General features: G+C 63.1%; 12 protein-coding genes across 12 annotated transcripts; 6 read left to right on the top strand and 6 right to left on the bottom strand.

Moving 5' to 3' along the window:
* Positions 1-11: 11 nt before the first annotated feature.
* Positions 12-3,107, bottom strand: PLICBS_009996 (uncharacterized protein; the record flags this gene model as incomplete). Its single annotated transcript, XM_065601766.1, has 1 exon — positions 12-3,107. One exon carries the CDS (start codon positions 3,105-3,107, stop codon positions 12-14), a length of 3,096 nt encoding a protein of 1,031 aa, XP_065457838.1.
* Positions 3,108-3,596: 489 nt separating this feature from the next.
* On the bottom strand, positions 3,597-4,994 carry PLICBS_009995 (uncharacterized protein; the record flags this gene model as incomplete). Its single annotated transcript, XM_018327205.2, has 1 exon — positions 3,597-4,994. The coding sequence occupies one exon, from the start codon at positions 4,992-4,994 to the stop codon at positions 3,597-3,599; it is 1,398 nt and encodes a 465-aa protein (XP_018174236.2).
* Positions 4,995-5,479: 485 nt separating this feature from the next.
* On the top strand, positions 5,480-6,839 carry PLICBS_009994 (uncharacterized protein; the record flags this gene model as incomplete). Its single annotated transcript, XM_018327206.2, has 3 exons — positions 5,480-5,902; positions 5,948-6,634; positions 6,678-6,839. 3 exons carry the CDS (start codon positions 5,480-5,482, stop codon positions 6,837-6,839), a joined length of 1,272 nt encoding a protein of 423 aa, XP_018174237.2.
* Positions 6,840-6,881: 42 nt separating this feature from the next.
* On the bottom strand, positions 6,882-8,885 carry PLICBS_009993 (uncharacterized protein; the record flags this gene model as incomplete). Its single annotated transcript, XM_018327207.2, has 3 exons — positions 6,882-7,214; positions 7,259-8,801; positions 8,854-8,885. The coding sequence occupies 3 exons, from the start codon at positions 8,883-8,885 to the stop codon at positions 6,882-6,884; spliced, it is 1,908 nt and encodes a 635-aa protein (XP_018174238.2).
* A 242-nt stretch (positions 8,886-9,127) lies between these two features.
* PLICBS_009992 (uncharacterized protein) lies at positions 9,128-10,418 on the bottom strand (the record flags this gene model as incomplete). Its single annotated transcript, XM_018327208.2, has 2 exons — positions 9,128-9,312; positions 9,365-10,418. The coding sequence occupies 2 exons, from the start codon at positions 10,416-10,418 to the stop codon at positions 9,128-9,130; spliced, it is 1,239 nt and encodes a 412-aa protein (XP_018174239.2).
* Positions 10,419-11,151: 733 nt separating this feature from the next.
* PLICBS_009991 (uncharacterized protein) lies at positions 11,152-11,946 on the top strand (the record flags this gene model as incomplete). Its single annotated transcript, XM_065601765.1, has 1 exon — positions 11,152-11,946. One exon carries the CDS (start codon positions 11,152-11,154, stop codon positions 11,944-11,946), a length of 795 nt encoding a protein of 264 aa, XP_065457837.1.
* A 192-nt stretch (positions 11,947-12,138) lies between these two features.
* On the bottom strand, positions 12,139-13,143 carry PLICBS_009990 (uncharacterized protein; the record flags this gene model as incomplete). Its single annotated transcript, XM_018327210.2, has 1 exon — positions 12,139-13,143. One exon carries the CDS (start codon positions 13,141-13,143, stop codon positions 12,139-12,141), a length of 1,005 nt encoding a protein of 334 aa, XP_018174241.2.
* A 794-nt stretch (positions 13,144-13,937) lies between these two features.
* On the top strand, positions 13,938-14,845 carry PLICBS_009989 (uncharacterized protein; the record flags this gene model as incomplete). The annotated part of the gene is made up of 2 exons (XM_018327211.2): positions 13,938-14,124; positions 14,172-14,845. The coding sequence occupies 2 exons, from the start codon at positions 13,938-13,940 to the stop codon at positions 14,843-14,845; spliced, it is 861 nt and encodes a 286-aa protein (XP_018174242.2).
* Positions 14,846-15,238: 393 nt separating this feature from the next.
* On the top strand, positions 15,239-17,945 carry PLICBS_009988 (uncharacterized protein; the record flags this gene model as incomplete). Its single annotated transcript, XM_018327212.2, has 5 exons — positions 15,239-16,080; positions 16,128-16,285; positions 16,331-16,700; positions 16,749-17,096; positions 17,141-17,945. The coding sequence occupies 5 exons, from the start codon at positions 15,239-15,241 to the stop codon at positions 17,943-17,945; spliced, it is 2,523 nt and encodes an 840-aa protein (XP_018174243.2).
* A 642-nt stretch (positions 17,946-18,587) lies between these two features.
* On the top strand, positions 18,588-19,424 carry PLICBS_009987 (uncharacterized protein; the record flags this gene model as incomplete). Its single annotated transcript, XM_065601764.1, has 2 exons — positions 18,588-18,744; positions 18,796-19,424. 2 exons carry the CDS (start codon positions 18,588-18,590, stop codon positions 19,422-19,424), a joined length of 786 nt encoding a protein of 261 aa, XP_065457836.1.
* A 1,391-nt stretch (positions 19,425-20,815) lies between these two features.
* Positions 20,816-21,926, bottom strand: PLICBS_009986 (uncharacterized protein; the record flags this gene model as incomplete). Its single annotated transcript, XM_065601763.1, has 3 exons — positions 20,816-21,439; positions 21,511-21,864; positions 21,912-21,926. The coding sequence occupies 3 exons, from the start codon at positions 21,924-21,926 to the stop codon at positions 20,816-20,818; spliced, it is 993 nt and encodes a 330-aa protein (XP_065457835.1).
* Positions 21,927-22,512: 586 nt separating this feature from the next.
* On the top strand, positions 22,513-23,546 carry PLICBS_009985 (uncharacterized protein; the record flags this gene model as incomplete). Its single annotated transcript, XM_065601762.1, has 5 exons — positions 22,513-22,642; positions 22,710-22,743; positions 22,790-23,264; positions 23,308-23,435; positions 23,486-23,546. The coding sequence occupies 5 exons, from the start codon at positions 22,513-22,515 to the stop codon at positions 23,544-23,546; spliced, it is 828 nt and encodes a 275-aa protein (XP_065457834.1).
* Between the last annotated feature and the right edge of the window lie 318 nt (positions 23,547-23,864).

The raw sequence follows: 23,864 nt of genomic DNA, 5'->3' as shown, positions 1-23,864 counted from the left end.
GCTGTAGTGAATTACTGCGGATGGCGTATCTCCAGCTCTCTGGCCTCGCCAGTCACCCGCACCCGCACCCACACGCAGCTAAAGCCGTCGTCGGGGCATCCGCCTTCAGAGTGTATAATGGTGGCGGCTCGGCTGCCGTACAGCACGGCTTCATCCAAGCAGATCCACTCCCCGGTCATGCCGTGCTCGTAAAAGTCGAGCAGGCGCTCCCGCTGCCCGCTGGTCAAGATGGCAAAGGCCAAGTCTCTGGCCACGCCCGCGATGTCGAATCCAGGCTCGCTAGAAGCGGCCAGCACCACCTCGCGACAGGCCAAGGCGGCGCTGTGGTAAGCCGCTGCCAGAGCAAGGGGCTCGGGGCCCCCTTGCTCATGCAAGTCGCAGCCTGGGCTTGACTGCCGCAGGCGCTTGCGCTGCATGTCCGCTTGGGTAAGCGGCGGCGAGGGTGGGCGGGTAGCTTCCTCGATCTGCTGCAAAAGCCCCTGATTCTCCGTTTGGAGCTCCTCGATTTGTTCATCGAGTTGGGCGATGGCGGCGGCTGCCTCCGCGCGGACCTGCGACTCGAGGGCGGCGTTCTCGGCCTCAGCAGCCCGAAGGCTGTTCTCTAGATATTGGACCCTGCCGATGTCTGACACGGACGCCATGAAGCGGTCGAGATTGGTCCGGAGCATGGACTGCACGCTCGCGACGCCAGTATCGCGAGCGGCCTCCTCCGCTTGGTCCCTCTGCTGCTTGGCCTCCTCCACTTGCGCCCGAAGCTCGCGACAGCGGCCATCGGCCTCTTGCTTGGCCTTACTTGCAACTTGCAGCTGCACCTCGAGCAGCGAGGCCCTGCCCTCCCAGTGGACTGCGGACTGGCTCTTGCGGCCGAACGCCTCAGAACTCGCCAGTGCGGCAGTTTGCAGATCTTGGATGGTCTGGCGCGCGCTGTTCAAATCCTGCTGCCCCTTCTCAGAGGCCTTGAAAAGCTCCTCTGCCCGGGTCTCGGCCTTGTCGGCGCGACTGCGCGCCTCGGCGGCGGCCTTTTCGGCGGCGGAGCACTTGCGTCGCAGCTCCTCAGCCACTGCCTTTGCTGCCTTGAGACTGCTTTCGAGCTGCTGCCCTCCTTTCAAGGCAGCGTTCTCTCTGCGCTCGGTATGCAGCAGATCCGTAGCCCTTTTGGCCAGTTGCTCCTTGAGAGACTTGATTTCGCGGGCATGGGTGGCCTCCGTGGACTCACGATGCTCGGTGACCTCATCCATGGCACGCTTCATGATCTCGCGGCTGGTTTTGGCATGGGACCGAACGTCATCGAGCTCCCGCTTGAGAGCGTCTGCGAGCGCCTTGCGTTCGTTCTTGGCCCCATCGACGACCTGCCGCGCGTAATTCTGGGCCGCGACCTTGCCTCGCTCCGCCCGTTCCTTGGACTCTCGCAGCGAGGTCAACTGGGCCGTCGCACCGTCCGCGGCCTCTTCGAGCTGGCGCTTGAGCTCCGCGACTTGATTGTCGCGTGCTTCCAGCGTGGTGGTGGACGTGGCCGCGCTCGTCATTGCCTGCTGTTTATACTGCCGCAACTCGGACAGCTCGGTAGTGGCCTCACCGACTTGGCGCTTGAGCTCCGCGACTTCATCGTCGCGCGCTTCCAGCGTGGCGGCGGTCGTGGTCGCGCTCGTCATTGCCTGCTGTTTATACTGCCGCAACTCGGACAGCTCGGTAGTGGCCTCACCGACTTGGCGCTTGAGCTCCGCGACTTCATCGTCGCGCGCTTCCAGCGTGGCGGCGGTCGTGGTCGCGCTCGTCATTGCCTGCTGTTTATACTGCCGCAACTCGGACAGCTCGGTAGTGGCCTCACCGACTTGGCGCTTGAGCTCCGCGACTTCATCGTCGCGCGCTTCCAGCGTGGCGGCGGTCGTGGTCGCGCTCGTCATTGCCTGCTGTTTATACTGCCGCAACTCGGACAGCTCGGTAGTGGCCTCACCGACTTGGCGCTTGAGCTCCGCGACTTCATCGTCGCGCGCTTTCAACGTGGCGCTGGAAGCGGCCACATCTGCCGCCTTGTCCTCCTTGAGCTGCTCCAGCTCCTTCCTTGCGGCGTCTCGGTCTGCTTTGCGGCCTTCGGCCTTTTTCTGCAGGCCCGCGACGTCCAAGTTGAGAGAGCCCAACTTGGTAGTCGTCGCGACCGCTGCGTCCTCCAAGGCGCCCTTCTCCTCCCGGAGCCGCGATAGAGCGGCGTTTTCCTCCTTGAGCTCTCGCTGCAGCTCCGCAATCTCCCTGTCACGGGCATCGAGGGTAGGCTCTTTTGCGAGAGTCTGCTCCTTGAACTGTCGCAGTTCCTTCAGCTCCGTATCCACGGCCTCTCTGTCCGCCTCAATGAGCTTGGACGCCTTGTTCAGCGCCTCGCTGCTTGACTTGAGCGTCTCGGCGGCTTCGTCCTTGAGGGCCGCGTGGCTCTTTTGTACGGCGTTCACCGCAATGTCCTCGGCCGCAGACCGCAGACGCGTCTCCGCATCCGTGACTGCGGCGACAGTCTGGTCTTGCAAGCCTTGCTGCAGGGTCTCCACCATGCCCTTGGCCGTGGCCTCGCCGCTCGCAGTCGCTGCTCCGCGCAGATCGGTTTCGCGACTGGCTGTGGCCGCGCTGAGGGCCTCGGCACACTTCTTGACGGAGTCGAGGCTGCCGAACTGGCTTGCGGCCTCGTTCACGGCGGCCGTGGCCGCGGCTCCCTGCAGCTTTTTGATCCTGTCCGGCAAGGTCGCCGTGCCCAGGTCGTCGGACAGCTGCTTGACACGTGTATTCAAACTGTCCATCTTCTGGGACAGTGGTGCTTCGGGCTCTCCAATGCTCTTCTTCCAACTTTCGAGGACCGACTCCAAGTCAGTCTTGATGCCTTGGAGAGTGGCATCCGAAGCCCGCGAAGCATCCAGCGCAGCCTGCTGCTCGGAGATGTCTTGCTCCTGTAAGCGTACGGCCTGCTCTCGGCGAGAAAGATTGGCTCTCAATTGTTCGGCCGCCGACTTGAGCTGGTCGTGCGCCGCCTTGGCGCTGGCGGCGAGCGCTTTGGCGCCATTGGTGTCGCCAGAGACTGCGATCTCATCGGCCAGGGTTTGAAGTCTTTTCATGTACGCATCCATGTCGAATTGTGAGCATTACAACGAGAAGCATGGGATGTGTGAATATGAATTACAGAATTCCTGGACTACATTGTGGGCAGTGGACGGGAGGTAGGGCTGGTGTGTCGAAAACATTCATGTTGGGCAGGTGCCACGGAGGAAGGAGCCACCCTACCGTCCACGAACAGCTCAGGATACGCAAACAGATCAATCCGGATCTCGCTACCTAGGGAGATACGCTGCTCGGCTCCGCCTTCATGGCCGGCGCGAACGTTCGACCTGCGTCTCCAGCGAACATCACGTGGATACATCACCTTCGAGTCGAGGCCGGCGGCCGGTCTGAGGGCAAGGGAGCTTCGTACGGCACGTTCGCGTGAAGTCGAATGCGCATTGACACAGCCTACAGTCACGGCGACCTGCTGCTTCAGGCAGTAATTTACAAGGTAAGTTCATGTGTAAATCAATACGCTGCTTGGTAACGCCGTCTAACATCTACAGTCCACCCCGCCATCACGCCGACGCCCCGGCCACCGCAGCCTCCTGCGCCTCGATTGCCTCTCGCAGCACCCTGCAAACCGTCCGCAGCTCCTCCTCCGTCACGACAAGCGGTGGCGCCAGCAGTACGTGATCGCCCCTCACGCCGTCGACCGTCCCCGCGCCCGGGTACACCGCGACGCCCCTGCGAAACGCCTCCTGCTGGACCCAGTTCCCAAAGCCCACCTTGGGGTCAAACGTCTCCCTCGTCTCGCGGTCCTTGACAAACTCGACCGCCCAAAACAGGCCCCGGCCGCGAATGTCGCCCACCGTCCGCAGGTGGCCCAGCTCGGCGCGCAGGAGACTCTCAAGCACCTTGCCCATCGCGCGACACCGCGGGACGAGACCTTCTCGCCGCACAATCTTTTGCACCGCGAGGGACGCCGCGCAGGAGATGGGATGCGCCTGGTACGTGTGTCCGTGGTTAAAGGCGTTGGACCCCTGGCGCAGCGCGTCAATGACCTTGCCGTGGACGTAGACGCCCGCGATGGCCGCGTAGCCGCCGCCGAGCCCCTTGGCCGCCGTGACAATGTCCGGCACGACGCCCTCCTGCTCAAAGGCGAAAAAGGTCCCGGTGCGGCCCGTGCCGCACATGATTTCGTCCAGGACGAGGAGGATGCCGTACTTGTCGCAGAGGGCGCGCACGCCCGCCAGGTAGCCCCTCGGCGGCGTCACGCAGCCGGCGGTCGCGCCGATGACCGTCTCGGCGATGAAGGCCATGACGTTGCTGGGGCCGACGCGCAGAAACTCGTCCTCCAGCTCGCGGAGCAGCCGCGCGGCAAAGTCGTCCTCCGTCTCCCCGGGCAGCCCGTAGCGGTAGGCGTACGGGGGCGTCACGTACGACACGTGCGGGTAGGCGAAGCCCTGGTACGGGACCTTCCTGGCGACGTTGTAGGAGACGGACATGGTGGCCATGGTGTTGCCGTGGTAGCTCTGCTTGCGCGAGACAATGTGCAGCCGCTCGGGCTGGCCGCGCTCGTAGTGGTACTGGCGCGCGAGCTTGAGGGCCGACTCGACGGCCTCGCTGCCGCTGCCCACGAAAAAGGCCTTTTCCAGGCCGTGCGGGCTGCCCTCGAGGATGAAGTCGGCGAGCTCCTCGGCGACGGGCGTCGTGTACGACTGCGTGTGGACGTAGCTGACCTTGCGGGCCTGGGCGAGGAGGGCGTCGTGGACCTCCTCGTTGCCATGTCCGATGACGGCGACGGCGGCACCGGCGCATGCGTCGAGGATGCGCTGGCCGGTGCTTAGAGTTAGGTGGGTGCCCTTGGCGGAGGTGACCATGGACGGGTGCACCACGAGGGATCGGTGCAGGAGGTGCTCGGCATGCGGCTTGCTGCCGGTCTGCACCGGGGTGTCGTCCCGGTGCGGAGCCATTGCTTCCTGCGCGTTGTTGGATTTAGTCTGGGGAGTCGTATCGGTGTCAACTGAAGTCGGATTTGGAGTCTGGGAGTCGCATTGGAGTCAACTCTAAAGACGGATTGGTAGTTGTCTGTGGCGAGTGTAGTCTACAGAGTCTGTGTGCACATGGATGGAGACGCTGCATTGTAACGCTGTGCTACGACGGGTCCTTTTATAAGCATGGTCCATCAGAGTCCGAAAGCCGACTGCAATCATGTTTACTGCTAGTAGACGTAGGTTCTATGGTCGTGCGAGCTTGTCGTGTGCGCTTGTCGTTGAGATCGGTTTAGCTTTCCCGACGCTGAAACCCACTGTGGTGCACGTTGTGGACTGTGGAGCCTCTTGTCAACCCACGCCGTCGGCTCTCAGAGCCGACATGGACCGCAGTGGGCCGTTGCAAGAGTACAAAACCACCGTCTCTGCGTCGAAATGTCTATTGTCATGACAAAATTCATATCAACATGGCTGACGAAAAAGATGCCTCGTCGGGCACGGAGACGCCTCTCGAGAGCGGCGAGCCCAAGTGGCAGGACCACGACGGCTGGCGCGGCTGGATCGTCGTGGCGGCGTCGGCCTGCTCGCTCTTCATCTACATGGGCGTCATCTACTCCTGGGGCATCCTGCAGTCGCGAATCGCAGACGACACCGGCATGTCGCTGACGTCGCTGACGTTTGTCGGGTCGCTGGCCACGTCCTTCATGTGCTCCATCTGCATCTTTGTGGGCAAGGCGATCCGGCGGTTCGGATACCGCAGGACGGCCATGCTCGGGGCCCTGCTGCTGGGGCTCGGCGAGTTTCTGTCGAGCTGGTTCTCGGGACACCTGGGGGCGCTGTTTGTCACGCACGGCATCCTGTTTGGCGTCGGAGGAGGATTGACGATTCTGGTAGGTTGCCCTCCGGCTTGCAGGGTCCGAAGCTAACACGCCCAGCCCTGCTCGACTGCCCCGTTAAAGTGGTTTCGAAAGCGTCGCGGGCTGGCGACTGGAGTGGTCTTTGGCGGCGGGTCGCTGGGTGCGGCCGTCATGGGCGTCGCGACAAACGAGCTCGTGCAAAAGGTCGGCGTGGCCTGGACCTTTCGCATCCTCGGCTTCCTCCTGTGGGCCATCTGCCTGCCAGCCGCGTGCTGCATCCGCCAGCCGCCGTCGTCGGGCCCCTCGATCCCGAAGCTGCAGTGGCACCGCTGGAAGGACCCCGAGTTTCTCATCATCCTCGTCGGATCGGCGGTTGCCTGCTTCCCGCTCTTCATTCCGCCCTACTTTATCCCCATCTTTGCGCGGGCCATCAGCCACTCGTCGTGGACCGGCATCATCGCCCTGTCCGTCTGGAACATTGCCTCGACGGTGGGCCGCGTCTGTGCCGGGTTCGCCGCAGACTCGTTTGTCGGGCCCATCAACAGCTTCATCATCTCGCTGTTTCTGTGCGGGGTGAGCGCGCTCGCCATTTGGCCGTTTGCCTCGTCCATCGGCGTCCTGTCCGTGTTTGCAGTCGTCAACGGCATCGGCTGCGGATCCTTCTTCAGCCTGTTCCCGACGTGCCTCGGCGCCGTCTTTGGGCCGGAAAACACCATGGGCGTGTTGCCCATCATGTGGGCGAGCTGGTTCTTTGGCTTCTTTTTTGTGAGTGCACCGGCTCGACCTGAGAATCCCGCTGACAACCCAGGGCACACCCATCGCGTCGCGACTGTACGCACTGGCGGCGCGGCCCGAGGTGAGCGAGTACCGGCCGGCGGCGTACTACGCGGGGGCGACGTCGGTCGTGGGCATAGTTTTCATGCTGGCTCTCCGCTTCAGGCGCGAGAGCAAAGTGTTTGCCAAGGTATAGGTGCATCTTTAGGGCATTGCATAGCATAGCAGGCAGGATAGACTATAGAATCATGGACCCCGACTGGTCCACTTGCTCGAGCGGCGGCCACCATTGCGACCACGCGCCCTGCTCGTCGAGGTTGCTGCTGACCTCTGCCAGGAGCTGGTTGAGAAGTGTGCTGGTGTCCCGGTGGTTTGGCGTGTACGGCGTCGAGGCCGCGGCGCGCTCGGCCCCGTCAATCTCGCGGTTGTGCTCGCCGGAGCGGTCGACGACGCGAAACTCGTGAATCGACTGGTGCAGCGTGTCAAAGTCGTCTCGCGTACGCCCGCGGTAGCGCTGCCTGTCCTTGGCGGCCCGCTCGTAGAGCAGCGAGGCCTGCTGTATGGTTTTGATCTAGACTGTCAGCGCGCGTCGCAAGCAGACACGGCAGAACTCACCCAGCCATCGGCAATGGTCCAGACGTGACGAAACTCTTCGAGGTACCGCAGGCACATTTGCAGACACGCCTCTGCCTCGGGGCTGCGGTTCAGGTTCATCCGCGGGAACCGGTAGACGTAGAGGCAGATGTAGCCCGCCGAAAAGGCGCAGAACCCCGCAAAGGGCGTCACGAGGTGCACGCCGCACTCGGACGCCTCGTGGAGGACGCGCGCAATGTTTTCGGCCGCTCCAAAGAGCTGTCGCGCGCTCTCCTCCCACCACCCTGGCGGCGCCGGGGCTTCCAGCCGCGGGTGGTCGACGGGCCCCTGGGGCTCCATCTCGAGGGTCGGCAGAAAGGGAAAGTATTCGCGGTGCAGCATCAGGGTGCTGACGTAGTAGAGCAGGTTCAGGTACACAAAGGTCTCGCCGAAGCCGAGCGTCATGTGGATGGCGACGGTGTTGTTGGGGAAGTGAAGCTTGCGATGCTGGCCGGCCCGCCACGCCTCCAGCTGGCTCCGCGACTGCGACCAGGGCGACGTGGGGACCCAGGGGCAATTCTGCGGCGCGCACATGCCCGGCGCGCGGCGGCCGTCGTTGAAGATGAAAGTCATGACCTGCGTCCAAATGTCGAAGCCGCCCACGAGAATCTCAAAGCTCTGCGTCACGTCAAGAGTACCCGTCGCGCGCCCGGCCAGCGAGTGCTCGCCGACCGCCTCGGGCGGAATGTCCGGGCCAAAGGCAAACTCGACGGCGCTCAGGGGGCGGGCAATCTTGAGCTTCTGCATCTCCGACATGGGCAGCATGGGCGGGTTGTAGGTGCCCGAGTTGACCATGCAGTCCATGACGAAGCACGCCCAGTAGGTGCGCGTCTCGACGGCCAGGGACACGGCGTCCTGCCGCTCCGGCGTGAGGTCCAGAGGGTACGGCGCGACGCGGAGGCTGTGCAGCGCCTGCATGATGCGGATGGCGATGCCGCAGTAGACCCAGGCCTTGTGGAAGTCGCGCGAGCCCCACTCGTGCAGCGTGATGATGAGCAGCGTCTGCACGACCTGCAGCTTGGGCGGCTCGAGGATGAAGCGCGAGAGCATCTCGCGCGCGTAAAAGGCGTACTGCTCGCGCGGCAGCAGCTCGTCGGCCCACGACGCCGACAGCACCGCCAGCTGCGCCTTGGTGACGGCCAGCACGGCGCTCAGCAGCGCCTTGCTCTCGGCCGAGCGCGTGGCCTGAAACTCCTTCATGAACGTCGGCAGATGCAGAATCGCCAGCTCCGGAAAGTTGTTGATGAAGATGTTGACGGCCTTGAGCACGACGTTGGTCGGTAGGCGCTCAATGTGCGCGTCTATCTCGGCCCTGTCCGGCTCGCCAGCCGCAACGGCACTGTGCTCGCGAGACTGCCGGGCGGCCAGGGGCATCCGCGTCGGTCGCGATAGCCTGCGCCTGGTGCCTTCGTCCACGTCCGCGCGGGCGGGCCGTGGCCGGGTCAGCGTGCAGCCCGCGATGCCCGACTTTTCGCACCGCCGACACGGCGGGCCGCCGGCGTGGACGCATTTGACCTTGGAGCGCCTGAACCGTCAGCCAGTGTCTACCAACCGTGTGTTGCCGGGTGCGTGCGTACCTGCAGGCGTCGCACGAGAGGCTGGTGCGCATTTTGGGGGTTGTCGGATCTCGGTTTTCAATCGGGGCGGGCGCGGCGTCGGGAATAAAGACTCCACAACTTTTCCTCAGCACAGGCGCCGACGACCCGTCAACGTCCACGACTCCACCCGGTCGAGTTTCAACGCCGCGATATTCCGTAGTCCGTACGTAAATCCGTACGTAAGGCATAGACACAAGCAGACACGCGCGGATCCACGCAGCCCCGGCGACTCCGCTTCCCATCGCCATGCGTGCTACTCGGTCTCGGTCGCCTTGACCCCGTACAGAGTCAGGCGAGCCGCAAAAGAGTCGATCCTGCTGCAGAACCCGGTGCAGTACGAGCCCGCGCCCTGCCTCGACAGATCGTGCAGGCCAAAATCGGCCAGCTCCAGCCGCAGGTCGTCAAAGAGGTCAACGAGCAGCCGATATCGGGCATGGTCTGGGAGGCTGCTTAGCATTGTGGCGGCTGACGATTCTCGACGGGTGCTTACCATCTACAGACTCGGCGACGTCCCCGCGCCGGGCCCCATTGTGTTCATACTGCTCCAGGACTTTCGTCTGGAGCGTGACCAGGGCCTCCCTGCACTGATCCTTGTGCGATCTTGCCGACCTGCCCAGGTTCCGCAGAAACCGACCCCGCAGCTTCTTGATGTGCTTGTCGAGCAGGTCTTCCATGGCCTGGAGGACGTAGTCAAACTTGTCCATGTCCTCCTGCGAAACCTGAGAGCCGACGCTCCGCCCAGAGGCGCGAGAGCCCTGCGACCCTGCCCGCGATGCAGTGCGACGAGGCCGGGAGGGGGCCGACGACCGGCGGAACCGGTTCCAGCGGCTTCCGGCCGCCTCGCCCGGAGCCGGAGAAGACGAAACCTGCGGTTGATGGAAAGAGGGCGAGGCCGGCGACGGTATGCCGGGGCTTTGACGACCCGAGGAGCCTCTCTTGAAGAACCTATCAAATCCGCTCGACGACTGTCCACAGGAGCTCTCATCGGCGGAGTGCGCGCGAGCGTGGCTGCGAGCACCGGGCTGGCCCTCGCTGACCGAGCCGGTCGTGGGCGGAGTTGACGAACGGTACGCCGTATAAGCCGCAGACCGTTTGAGCGTCGGCGGTCCTTTTGCGGCCTTTGGCCTCGACCGAGAGACGTATTGCTCTGCGAAGCTTTCGACCTCGGAGCGAGTAGGCCCGTGCCGCGACCCGTCAATATCGTCCCGCGAGCGCGAGTGGTCATACCCGCGAGGTCTCGTTGGAGGCCTTTGGCTCCCTAGGCCAGGAGGAGGGGCCTCGGCTCGCTTTGTGAACTGCGCTCTAAGATTGGCCAGCAGGGCGCGGTCATCGTACTTTTGCCGCTCACGATCATCGGAGAGCAGCTCGTACGCCCCTTGGACCATTTCAAACTCAACTTGCTTCTGAGCCTTGAGCTGGGGGTCTTGGACCTTGTCTGGGTGGCACCTCAGAACCAGCTTTCGGTGTGCCGACCTGATCTCGGGAATTGTTGCATCCTTGGGTACGCCAAGGACTTGGTAAGGGTCAGGGGGGAGGTCAATCATGGTGACAGTCCGGCGACCAACAGCGCGAGTAGCAGGTGATTGGTGAGGCAAGGTGCGGCCGGCACTCGTGGAGCACAATAGCTTCTCGCCTTGAGGGCAATGCGGACGCGACGCGAGGTTTGCCTGAACGCTTCGGATTTGATCAAGGTATGGAGGTAAGAACAGGAGCAAGGCGACACTGCGAGGCTCGAGTCGAGTCGTCAGCCCGAAGTTGAGGCTAAAGTAATGCCGCGAGCTGGCTCTCTGTGCAACCAGGGTGGCGCAGCGACGCCGTTCACCAGCATCACCTGCAGCTAGCCCCCACGATGATCGCAGGCTCCCGTCTGACCTGGCCACGGCTCTGCAATCGTCGTCCGGGCTGGCCGCAATGCCCGCAAGCCGGGACAGCTACATCTACAATCACAATCGGATCCGTGCGATCGGGCGACGTCTCTTGGTTCTGTTCTTGCCCGACCGCGATTTGTTCTGCGGCATTCTTCTTGACTCCTTAAGCCTGTGACATTGAGGGCGGGGATGCAGGGATACGTAGGGTGCTAAGCTTGCGCCATAAGCAGACTTTGTGCGCCTTGACGATCAGCCAGTCGCCGACGCGCACAGCTCACGCGGGACGGGCCGTGGTGGCTCGCCCTCGGGCTGTGCAAGCAGCCGCGGCCTCTGCTGCCTCGTTGTCTCTTCGCCGCCATCACAGCGAGGCTCTGGCACCATGAGCGCGTCCGTCCGTTCGCCTGCCGCCATGGACGAGAAGAGGAGGCTTTTCGAGTACGTGACCAGGTCACTCAGCGAAGAGGAAGACTTTCACTTTCTCCGCTTCGAGTTTCTCCAGCGCCTCAACATTGTCAACCTCCAGGTCCAGCTGGCGCGCATCAAGAGCCGCATCCAGCGGGACGGAGAGGCGTCTGCCGACGACCTCGAGGACCTCACCACCAAGCTACAGCAATATGGTAAAGGCCCAGGCCGTGTTTCCAAAATTCCTGCTGACCCATCACCCCAAGCCATCGCGATTCGAGACTATCAGTTCCTGAGGAACAAGGCCAGCGTGGAGAGGGCCGAGGTGCCGCACCGCAAGCTCCTGCTGCAGAGGTACTTTCAGTCCGAGTCGGACTTTGGCGACCCGTTCGAGTCGCATTACTCGTACTTTCAGGACGCAGACGGCAAAGTCGACCCGCTTCGGGCCGCCATGATGAAGTACCTGCCTGCCCACCTAGCGTTTTCGCGCCAGGAGCGCCGCGAGCGTGGCAAGGAGTTTTCCGAGGGCAAGGCCCCAAGGGTGGTGTCGGCCCTCGTCGATCGCCTCGTCCGCTTCGTCATTGCCGTCACTGGCGGTGTCTTTCTCGTCGTGCCCATGATCATCATGACGCTGCACCCGTCGCAGACCAAGAGCCTGGTGACGGTGTCGGTCGCGCTGCTCGTCTTTTCGCTCATGCTCTCGTTTGTCGTACGCGTATCAAACGTCGAGACGCTCGTCTCTACGGCGACGTACGCGGCTGTGCTGGTGGTGTTTGTCGGCACGAGTACTGCCAGCTCATGACCGCGCTCCGCGCCTCGCTGTCCCGACGAAACGCCGCTGGCTTCGACCTGGTCACGCCTGGCGCCGCCCACGGCTCCGGACCTTGGAGACAGGATATGGCGACGGCCCACGCTGACGCTGCTACTTGGGAAGGGAGATGGTGCAACAGCCCTGGCGGAGCCGATTGGCCCAGTTGAAAGGGAACGAGGCATCTCAGTCACTTTGAGTTGCCTGAGCCACTGCCCACTGCAGACAGCCGGCGTAGTTCGGTCCGACGAACCGGCAAACGCTCTCGACAATGTGCGAGCACCAGCCGTGGACAAACCAGCAGTCGTCCAAGGTCCGCAAGAGCACCGCAAAGTACGCCAATATCGCCAGAGCCGGAGCCTCCCTCCGCCGCAGCAGCGCCACAAAGGCGTCTTGGATCCGGTACAACCACCCAAAGACAAACTGGCAGCTCTGCGGCCCGTCGTAGAAGCCGTCGGCGCCTCTGCCGTATATCGCGGCGTAAGTCGCAGACAGGCCGCCCAGTGCCTCGAGGCAAACGTTCGCGCTCTCGCCGGCAGATGACGATACCAAGTCGCGCAGATTGTCCAACGGCTTCTCCCAATCGACGCGAGGGAGGCCATCGCGCGCAAACTTGGCCCCCGTGTCTTCGCTCTCGCCCGAGGGGGCCAGAGGCGCCATGAGTCCAGAGAACAGCACGTCGGGGCCTACCGTTTCGTTGATCAAGCGCACGCCTTTGATGAGAGGGAGCCACTGCGCCGCACCGTCGTCGAGATGGCAGACGAGGACATCCTCCGGGCTCGTGGGCCCTGCGGCAAAGGTGCAGTAGCAAACGAGCATCGCCGATACATACAGCGCCTGGCAGTTGCCGCTGTCGAGTCGGCCCAGTACTCTTGCAAACTCGGTCAACCCGACGGCGGTGTGCCGCTCTGCCAAAGAGAGGTACGGCTGGGCAGCCCTCTCACTCCGCCCCTTCATGTGCGCAAGGTGGTAGCCGGCCACGGCCAGCAGGAGGTGCAGCACGAAATGATGGTCCAAGCCCAGCTTGGGCACGTTGCGAGACCAGAACCGCGCAATCGGGTCGTCTTCGCTGTCGGATCCCGCGAGGGAATGGGCGGTGCAGGTTGTGAAGTGATGCAGCAGCTCGAGGTCGGCCACGTTCAAGGAGCAGGGAGTTTGAGTGGCTGGTGTGACGCTCCGCGAAATCGTCATCGTCGAGGATGGAGGCGAGGTGTCAGTCGATCCGCCTAAAGACATGGCTGCCCAGTCTCGTCGAGGCCGTCCCCGACAGCGACGGCCATTTGACCCGACACCTAACGCGTCTTGCTGCACCGTTGAAGGGGCCTGAGCAACGGAGTGATGCGAAAAGGCACATGGCATGCGAAAGTGCGTGCAGTTGCCGCATGCCGGCTTTCCTTCGTCGCACTAGACCGTCAGCCTGCGCCAGGCTCCATGTCGAGAGACTCACCTTGACCTTGCGCCTCTTGCAATTGAGGCAGCCATTGCGAGACTTGCTGTGAGGCTTGATGGAAGTTCTTGGGGGCATTCGCTTCAGTCGTGCTTCATGCGACACGGCGTGAGCACGTCGACTCTGCAGACTCATCGCGGCATCTGATTTTACGACGCGCGTCCCGGGGCCGTCGGTCAACTGCCGTGCCGAGATAGAACCTCCGAATCTGTAGTGACCTGCCCATCAGCCAGCTCGGTGAAAAGGGGCAGACTTTCAATTGCTGGTGGCTCTCAATGTTGTCAACGAAGGGCACGATGCGTCGTGGTGGACGCGCACGCACCTGGGCCGGCGTGTGGATCAGGTCCACCATTTTCGCATCCAGTCCGAAAAATGCTTGATTGGTCGGGTCGACTTACACGGTGGACGGCTCGACGGCAAGCAGTACGTGAAGGTTGAGAATATAAGTCGACGGCACAAGCAGCCGTCATGTTTCCAATGCCTGCATTCGCGACCCTGTCTTCTTCATTGCTTTTGAATCATCCCTTTGCTTCTCATCATGAGTTCGGACGGCCCCTTTGGCCCCGTCGTCAACGGCACGCAAATCGTCTTTTACGAGTACCGCCCAAACAAGCCCGCCGCAATCACATTCATTGCCGTATTCGGCCTCGCCACGCTGTGCCACCTGGTGTACCTGGTCCTGTTTCGAGCCTGGTTCTCCATCCCCCTCATTCTTGGCGGCGTCGGTACGTCCCCTTGAAGAATCCGCGCCGTGTTGTCTAACGCCCCTCAGGTGAAGCCTTTGGCTACTATGGCCGCTGTCGCTCGTCCGACACGCCAGACGTTGCCGGGCCCTTTATCCTCCAGAACCTCCTCATCCTCGCCTCCGCCCCGTTCATCGCCGCCACCATGTACATGACGCTCGGGCGCATCATCGTGGCCATGAACGCCCGACGCCACGCCCTCATCAGCCCTCGCTGGCTCACCAAAATCTACATTCTCATCGACATCGGCTGCGTGGCCACCCAGGTGATTGGGTCGGTGCTGCCCGCGTCCGGGGAGGAGAGCGCCATTGAGCTAAGCAAACAGATCCTGCTGGGCGGGCTCATCACGCAGGTGGCGGCGCTGGCGCTCTTTGCGCTCACCTGCTGGCACGCGCATCGCAGGATCAAGAGTGGCCAGCCGCTGCCGGACCTGACAATCAGCTGGCAGAACCATTTCCGTACGCTAGAGGTGGCGACGTTGCTTCTGGTCGTGCGGAGCGTCGTGCGGAGCGTCGAGTACCTGCAGGGCGAGGGTGGCTTCGTCGTTTCCCACGAGGTATTCATCTACGTGTTTGACGCGCTGCCCATGTTCCTGATTATGGTGGCGTTTGCGGTGCTCCATCCGGCGAGGCTGATCAAGGACGCTCGGCAATTGATGGGTGACTGGGAAGGCCACGCCATGCTAGATAGGACCGGCAAGTAGACTAGGGTAAGCGGTTCAGTCCCGCGAGTTGGCCTTGTGATGTAGCTTTGCGGCACAACGGCTGCCGTCTACAGCCGCTGGGACCAAGTCATGGCACGACGGGAACTGCCGCTGCCGATGGTCGCGGCCCGGCAGGGCTCGTAAAACGCCACGGTCTAGATGGTTGTGGTGGTCGACTGACACCATACGCGTATTGTGGCCGCCGGTGGTGCTGTGGGGCCACATACAAGTATACGAACGAAGTGCGGTTTACAAACAGCGTCCTGTCCTTGTCATTGCCTGTCCCGTCCTCGGGCCACGTCAATTCAGCCCGATGCCTCATATAAGGCTCTCACGCTGCATCGCCATGTCTGTCCAAGTGCAAATTGATCTACCCTTCCAGGCCGGACCAGGATGAAGCCGAGAAACGTCACCTCGATACGCAGCGAGCACTCACAAGCGATGGTTGAGGAAGGTGATGAGCCAGTCTACCACAGTCAAGGCAATTCCTCGGGCTCCGCAGCGGAACTACCGCCCAGTGCGACGGAGAAGCACTCGTACGCCAGCGTCGAAAATGGCCGTATAGACATTGACCTCAACTCGGGCCTGTGTCGCCGGTTGTCCCGGCTCGTGCCGGCATCACCCCCCCAGACGAGGCCGCCCGACAGTCCGCCCGAGTACAGCGAACAGGGCCCGCAGTCCCTCCGCCTCAACATCGTGGTCCAGATCGTCGGGAGCCGCGGTGACGTCCAGCCCTTTGTCGCGCTCGGGCAGGAGCTCCAGCGGCACGGGCATCGGGTGCGGCTCGCGACGCACGACGTCTTTGCCGCCTTTGTCAGAGACGCCGGCCTCGAGTTCTTTCCCGTGGGCGGCGACCCGGCCGAGCTCATGGCGTACATGGTCAAGAACCCGGGCCTGCTGCCCAGCATGCAGGGGCTGAGGGGCGGAGAGGTGCAGAGGAAGCGGCGCATGGTCGCGGGCATGCTGCGCGGGTTCTGGTCGTCCTGCGTTGAGCCCGATCCCGTCACGTCGGTGCCGTTCGTGGCCGATGCCATCATCGCAAACCCTCCGAGCTTTGCGCACGTCCACTGTGCGCAGGCCCTGGGCGTGCCGCTGCACCTCATGTTCACGATGCCGTGGACCAGCACCACGGCGTTTTGCCACCCGCTGGCAAACCTCGTCGGCTCCGACGCGATACCACCGCGCACGGCAAACTTTCTGTCATACTTGGCGGTCGAGTGGATCACGTGGCAAGGGTGAGCGCAGGGTTGACGCTGTTCGTGACCTCGGCTAACGCGCCCAGTCTCCAAGACGTCATAAACTCGTGGCGGAGGACGCTCGACCTGGAGCCGGTTCCATTCTCAGAAGGCCCGTTCCTGGCAGAGACGCTCCAGATACCAGTCACATACTGCTGGTCGCCGGCGCTGGTGCCGAAACCCGCCGACTGGCCGTCGTACATCGGTACGTGTGCGAGACCCGCGCCTTGGGCTGCCGCTGACGACGCAGACGTGTGCGGATTCTTCTTCCGAAAAGAGCCAGAGTACGCTCCGACACCAGAGCTGGCCGGGTTCCTGAAAAGCGGGCAGCGGCCCGTGTACATCGGATTCGGCAGCATCGTCGTCGACGACCCACGCGCGCTGTCCGCCACAATAGCCGCGGCTGTGAAAGAAGCTGGTGTGAGGGCCGTCGTCTCCAGAGGCTGGAGCAAACTCGGAGAGGGCCAGGTCCCTAGTACCGACGTATTCTACCTCGACGACTGCCCCCACGAGTGGCTGTTCAAGCAGGTCAGTGCCGTCGTGCACCATGGTGGAGCCGGCACCACGGCCTGCGGGCTCCTCAACGGCAGACCAACCGTCGTCGTCCCGTTCTTTGGAGAGTAAGGCCCCAACCCGTCACAGTAGTGCCAGCTAACGCTCTGCCACAGCCAGCCGTTCTGGGGCACCATGGTCGCCGCGGCTGGCGCCGGCCCGGATCCGATCCCAGCACAGCAGCTCGACGTCGCGAAGCTAGCTGCCGCCATCCGGTTCTGCCTCACACCTGAAGCGGCGGCGGCAGCAGAGAGCATGTCTGCAAGGATGAGGGCCGAGTCGGGTGTGAGGCGGGCGGTCGCAACGTTTCACGCCAACCTGCCGCTCGAAAAGATGCGATGCGATCTGTTGCCGAGCCAGCCTGCCGCATGGATGCGCACGTCGCCGAAGCGACTGAAGCTGTCCAAGGCCGCAGCTGAAGTGTTGACTGGCGCGGAGCTCATCTCATGGAGCAGTCTGAGGAGGTGAGTGAGTCCTCCGTGATCCAGGGCAGTGCTCACCAGAACAGATACAACCCCAAGCCTATCCACATCAGCAACCGAAGATGGGATCCCGTCACCGCAACGGCATCGTCACTCGCCGCGACGAGCACGGGCATGGTCACCTCGGCGGCAGACATTGTCATCAAGCCGATGGAGGCGCTCGGGAAATCACTGACTCGGGCGGAGCACGGAGGCGCAGACACGGTCGGGGCTCCTGGCGGTCACGACGCTGTCTACGGGAGGTCGGCCGCCATCGAGCTCCCAAGGGCAACCAACGTGCAGCCGACGGGCCGCGGAACCGCCGCCGCCGCCGCCCTCGGATCGGCAGCGGGCCTGGGCAACTTTTTCAAGTCCTTCACCAAGGGCATGCTCCTGGACCTCCCCTTGGCGGTGACGGAGGGCATGCGCAACGCCCCCAGGCTGTACGGCGGAGACGTGTACGAGCCCGGCGACGTGGTGGACTGGAAGTCCGGGGGGCTCGCCGCGGGGCGGAACCTGAGCCACGGCTTCGTGGAAGGGTTCAGGGGCCTGGTCGCGGAGCCGATGCGCGGGGCCGAGCAGGGCGGGGCCGTCGGCGCGGCGAGAGGCGCCGGCGTCGGCATTCTGAACTTTGGGGCCAAGGTCAGCTCGGGCGCGCTCGGGCTGGTCACGTACTCGGGCCAGGGGCTGTATCAGAGCATGCGGTCCACGGCGAGGAGGGAGACGAGCCGGCTGGTCAAGGAGGCCAGGCGCGCCGAGGGGCCGTACGCGGTTGGGTCTGCCAGTGAGCTGGACACGCAGGCCATTGTGCGGGCCTTTGTTGCGGGCAACGGAGAGTGCGGACAGTGTTGACTTTGACGGGGCTTAGCTGTCGCGGGCACGGGCGGGATGCAACTCTACAGTGACGCGTGAGTCGATGGCCTTGGGGAATGGACGGCCAGTGTGTCGTTGACGGTCATTGCGTTGGCGTGTCACGTGGGGGGTATGCAGATCCGACTTCATTGTTCATGTGCAGAACTCAGGTCTGCAACAAGAAACTTGGAAATCCATGTGCTGGACCTCGTGCGGCAGGCCTTGTTGAGAGCAACCGTGCGAAGTGCACCGTCCTGCCACGCCAAAACTCGCCGTGGCACAGTGCGCCGCTGCACCGCCCTGCCCCTGTTGAGGACCCTGCCGACCCCAGATTCAGCACCCCTGTGGCTGGCGTCATCAGCTGAAAGACCCAATCACAGTGGTGCCGGTCAGCGCACGGCGTCCTCGGCTCGCGCTGCCCCTCCCCACATGACAGGCCCTGGCGTCTGCTGTCTTATCTCCGTGGTCCCATCTCAACTCTCAACACTTTCGTCCCTTCATCGCCAGCCCTACGACGTCCCGCGCCTCCACGCATTGCCTGCCCGCGGATTGCATTTGCCCTGTTAACTGCGAAGCGTTCTTGTACATCGACATTTCGACACCGCCAACAGCCGACGGAGCGACATTGGCGCGCCGCATAGCATGCAGCTCCGCAGAGCCGCAAGAGTGATCCTCGTCGGTGCGCCCGGCGTCGGCAAGGGCACGCAGAGCGAGCGCCTGCTCAAGCGCTTCCCCCAGCTCCAGTCCATCAGCACCGGCGACCTCTTGCGGCACAATGTCAAGACGCGCACGCCGCTCGGTGCGCCGCCCGCGCTGACCCCCGTTTGCGAACCCGTGCTAATCGTCGCAGGCATCATGGCCGAAAACACCATCAAGACGGGCGGCCTCGTCGCCGACGACCTCATGGTACGCCTCATCTCCGGCGAGCTGCGCACCCGCGGCTGGCTCGGCGACGGCCCCGTCATGACGCTCGCCTCCGAGGCTACGACGGCACCCGAGTCGCGCGAGCTCGACGACTTTGGGGCGTGGCCCGTCACGGCCCACGCCGGCGCGCAACCCTCCGAAGACCCCGCGGCCTCCTTCATCCTCGATGGCTACCCCCGCACCGCCGCGCAGGCCACGACGCTCGACACCATCATCCCGATCAACCTCGCCGTCTCCATCAAGACGCCTTTCTCCGTCATCCTCGAGCGCATCGCCGGCCGCTGGGTCCACGAGCCCTCGGGCCGCGTCTACAACACCACGTTCAACGCCCCGCGCGTGCCGGGCCGCGACGACGTGACGGGCGAGGCCCTCGTGCAGCGCCCCGACGACACCGAGGAGGTCTACCGCGCGCGCTTCCGCCGCTTCCAGGAGACGAGCGAGCCCCTGCTTGAGCACTACGCCAAGAAGGGCGTGCTGCTCGAGGTCGAGGGGCTCAGCAGCGATGAGATTTCGCCCAAGCTGTATCGCGAGTTTGAGAAGCGGTTCGTCGGGTGACTGGCCTTTGCCTCTGGTCTTTTCTTGGATTCTCTAGCTGGCTTTCTTGGATTCGGAGTTGTGGCACGACCGGCCCAGTGCCATTGACGATGCCCGGCGTTTTGATTGATACCTGTACTCTCCATACCCTCATTACAGAATACGCAGCCGACGTTGCCTCGGCTGTCTCCTCTCAATCATCGAGAGCTGCTCGCCCATGCGGGTGGGTATCACATGGTTGGTCTCGGGTGCTCCACCACGCACATGCGGGCCGCAAGAGCTCATGACGGCGCCCAATTGCCGACGGGCCACCCGACAGGGAGCCGAACCACGTTCCGAGTGGTTGCGAGCCGTAAATGGGCGTTTCCTGACTGCAGCTGTCCATCTTGGCTGCCAGCCCTTGGCTTTCGATTGCATGAGTGCGGCACGGTCCGCCAAGCCTTCTAGAGACTTGCCTGAACTGCACGATGCGCTTCCCGCGAGCCGAGCAGACGTAGAGGTGTGTCTCGTCTGTCGGCAAGCCGCCGCACCTCCGCAATTGCACTGGTCATGTTTTCTACGTAGCAGAATTCAATGCAGACAATACCCACACAATGTCCGGCCCAGCCGCCGCCGAGGGGTAACAGTCACTGCACCACTCCAAGACCAATTCGCACGCGTCCTGCCAGCTCAGCAGGCCGTCCTCGCAAACGATTTGTAGTTCCGATACGTTGTGCTTACGACGGCGTTATGAAATGAGAGATTGCCCATGAGATGCCACAAGGGCCCACGTTGCGCGCAGAGGAGACCCCTGTCATGTCTGTACCCATGTATTATGTACTTGACATCCATTGCAAGGAACTCGACTCGACTCCCCGAGAGTGAGTCGCCTGCCGCCTGGTACGGGGCATAGAAGGACGACCGACCTCCACCCTCGAGCCGCCAGCCTTACAAACTAGCTCCCCAGCCCCTTGCACGTGTATTCATTGGCGTTGCAATGTAGTCTGATCTGCCCGATGGAGGACGGCCTCGTATCAAGTTCAGACTCTCGTCGACAGGCGCTCACTCGACGAGCCGCGGCATGACCCGTCGGATTCGCTGTGCCGACAGGCAGTACCCAAGTAACTGACAGCGGCTCATGGGGAAACAGTCCCGCAGCAGTTGCTCAGAGTAACACGCACACCATGTGGCATACCCACAGCGATGGCACACGAACCACTCGTGATATTCATTCATGTACGACATTCCATGCAACTCCGGCTAAACATTCCGACCGAATCCAAGAAGGAAAATGGGCAGCCCTGCGCATGTCCAGGGATCTAGCTCCAGTGATGTCGCGGCGCCTTGGCAACCGCTGTAGATCAGCCATCCTCGCGCTCCATCTTGCAGCTCTTTCGTACAGCTGTGCGGACCATCTTCACACAATGCATGCACTAGTCGTTCCACTCGTCGCCGCTCCGTATTCCTGGGACGTTGGTCTTTTTCGGAGCAGACGACGACGCACCGGCCTCGTCCTCGTCGTCGTCGAGCGCCCGGGCCAGCTCGTCGGGGTCCCGCATCTTGGCATCCGGGTCCACCGTGTCCAGGTCCGCGTCATCGCGGTGGTGCCCGTCCGCCTCCAGCACGCCCTCGTCGGCGCTCACCGAGATGCCTCGCGCGCCCCATTTCGGTCGCCCGCCTCTGCCCTCGTCGCCGAGCGCCGGCGTGCTCTCCTCGTCCTCGGCCTGCTCGACGCGCTTGCCAAAGATGCGACGCAGGAGCCAGCCCCTGCGCATGTCGTCCGCGTCGACGACGCCGCCCCCACGGAGCTTGACGCGCTGGCGCGTGTAGTAGACCCAAGCAAAGTCGACGTACAGTGCCGTCTGGATAATGCCAAAGATGACCGACACGGCGTTGGGCTTGTGTCCGCTGACGTCAAACTCGCGCCAGATCCAGTTCAGGCAGTACAGCGCGCGGTACGACCCGAGCGCGACCAGGTAGAAGGAGTCGATGACGGTGGGGACGGTCGTCTGCCGCAGGAGGAGCAGCTGCGGCAGCACACAGGCGGACTCGAGGATCTGTGAGAAAACCCACAACCACTGTTCTCGTTAGCACGAAGCGCTAGCATCGTGGAGAGGACAAGGCCTACCGATGTGAAGCTCCAGACGTGCTCAAAGATGAGCATCACAAACGGCGACAGGAGCAGCGACACGCCCAAGACGCCGCCCCCCATCTTCCACGACAGCTCCCTCTCGCGCGACCGCGGGTACACCCATTGCATGACGCCGAGTATGTAAAAGGAGCTAAAGATGTAAAAGATCTTGAAGAGCAGGTTCCACACCGAGTGCTCCCGGAAGATGTCGAGGTAGCGCGTGCAAAACACGAGCGCGTACAGGCCCTGCGTGATGAACGAGACGCCCTCGGCAGAGCGGTTGCGGTGGATGGCAAAGATGAGGATGCATTTCGACAGGGCGTGGGACAGGTCGCCCAGGATGCGGAAGATCTGTGGCGGTTAGCGTGCGTGCCGTCTCGGCGCGGGTCGCCACGTACGTTCCACGCTCCCATGGTGGCCGCGGGCACGGGGCGTTGGTCGAGGGCGACTGGAGAGGCGCTGCGAGATGCACCTTGATGCTCGGGGATGCGTGTTCGAGCTCGTCCAGGCGGAGGTGATGGTGGATGCGGACGGAAGGTTGGGGTTGAGGACACGAGGCGAGCTAAGGTGGAGTTGACGTTGGACCTGCGTCGGGCTCGACACCTCATCCATGGATGGCCTCCTGTGGGGCGCGGCTAGCGCACCCGCGGCCTCCAAGGGCCTGGAGCGGGCGCTGCGGGGAGCCGACGTGGTTGGCTGCCCGCTCGGCTGGGGCTGATGACGCGGTGCGGCCTTATCTTATCGCGCGCGTCGCCGGGCCTCATCTCCCTCGCATCGGGTGCGCTGAAAGTTACCTGCACACTGCATGTCCGGATCATTGGGTCGTGCATCGCGGGGGCAATCGGGGTCCTCGACACCTCGGACGAAACCTCCAACGGCATCGCGGCGACGCGGACCTATACCTCTCCCGGGCCCAGGCCCATGGGGCGTCTCCGATCAATCTGCGCGAGCAGCTCGGAACGCCAGGGGCTGCCTCGTCCGTGAGCTGCCGCCGACACAATGAGGGCCTTCGCCAGCGCCAAGCTGCTGCTGGCGGCCGGCTTGGCCCTGCAATGCGTCAATGCAGGACTCGCGCGCAGGGACATGGTCCCGGACGACGAGTCGCTGTACGTGCGACCAAAGTATTTCAGTGAGTGCCATGCTTGCCGTAGTCGGGACATCGCATACCGTGCCTTTTGCTCGTCCCGCAACGCCAGGTCCACCGGCGCTGACCAGACCAGAGGAAGCTCCGTACGCCAACCCGCCAAGCATCGCATCCCTGCCGCTGACTGTTTAGGGAGCACGCACACTACGACAAGCGCTTCTTCAAGGAGATGCTCGGCGAGGAGCCGCACCGCGACATCATCCGCGTGCTGGTCCAGACGTACCTGGCGACGCTCAGCCAGCTGGGCGTCCAGACGTGGCTCATGCACGGCAGCCTGCTCGGTTGGTGGTGGGGGAAAAAGGTCATGCCTTGGGACTTTGACGCCGACGTGCAAGTGACCGAGGCCGACATGTACTACCTCGCCGCCTACCACAACATGACGACCTACTACTACAAGTACGGCGACATGACCAAGGGGCGGTACTTTCTGCTCGACGTCAACCCGCACTTCACGTACCGCGGCAAGGACGACTACCTCAACTTTATCGATGCCCGCTGGGTGGACATGGAGTCTGGTCTGTACATTGATATTACCGCTGCGAGATACGACCCGGAGCACGCGGCGGGAGAAGGCATCATGTACGACAAGAACGAGCACGAGTTTCGAGTGAGTTGCGTCCGCACCTCGGAAGGCCTGGCTGACCTCGCAGGACACTTTTTTGTATCCCCTGCGGGAGACGACGTTTGAGGGTGTGCCTGCCAAGATCCCCTACCGATACCGGGAAATGCTCGAGTCGGAGTACGGCAAGGCGGCCCTTATGAACAATGAGTATCACGGGTACCGATCCCCGGCTTAGACTTGGGCTGACCGCCGGCTAACGTTTGCAGTCATGTCTTTGAAAAGGGCCGACAGCAATGGGTGCTCCGGGCGAAGGAGGATGAGGCGTGAGGCAGCGTACAACAGCAGATTTGGGCCAAAATGATACCATAGACCAGCCAAGCGCTGGCGGCGTTGGGGCGCAAGTCAGACTGTGATGTAGATATATACAATGATTTTTGCGGCGTGCAGGCGGCAAGTGTACGAGACGGCAATCGAAGTGAATGTCGCACGGCCTGAGATGCTCGTTGGAGCCAGTGGCCGGGGGGCTTGGGCGGCAGTGACCCGGGCCACCTGGGCAGCAGTCCAGCGCCGGCACCCTTGAACGGTTGGCCGCCCCACCACTAAACGCGTCTCCACGCGTCCACTTCAACCGAGTCCAACGTCAAC

The sequence above is a fragment of the Purpureocillium lilacinum genome, assembly GCF_023168085.1.
Source record: "Purpureocillium lilacinum CBS 284.36 DNA, scaffold_8, whole genome shotgun sequence".
Classification (NCBI taxonomy): Eukaryota; Fungi; Ascomycota; class Sordariomycetes; order Hypocreales; family Ophiocordycipitaceae; genus Purpureocillium; species Purpureocillium lilacinum.
The sequence above is the reverse complement of the archived record's forward strand: the minus strand, read 5'-3'. Positions and strand labels throughout refer to the sequence as shown.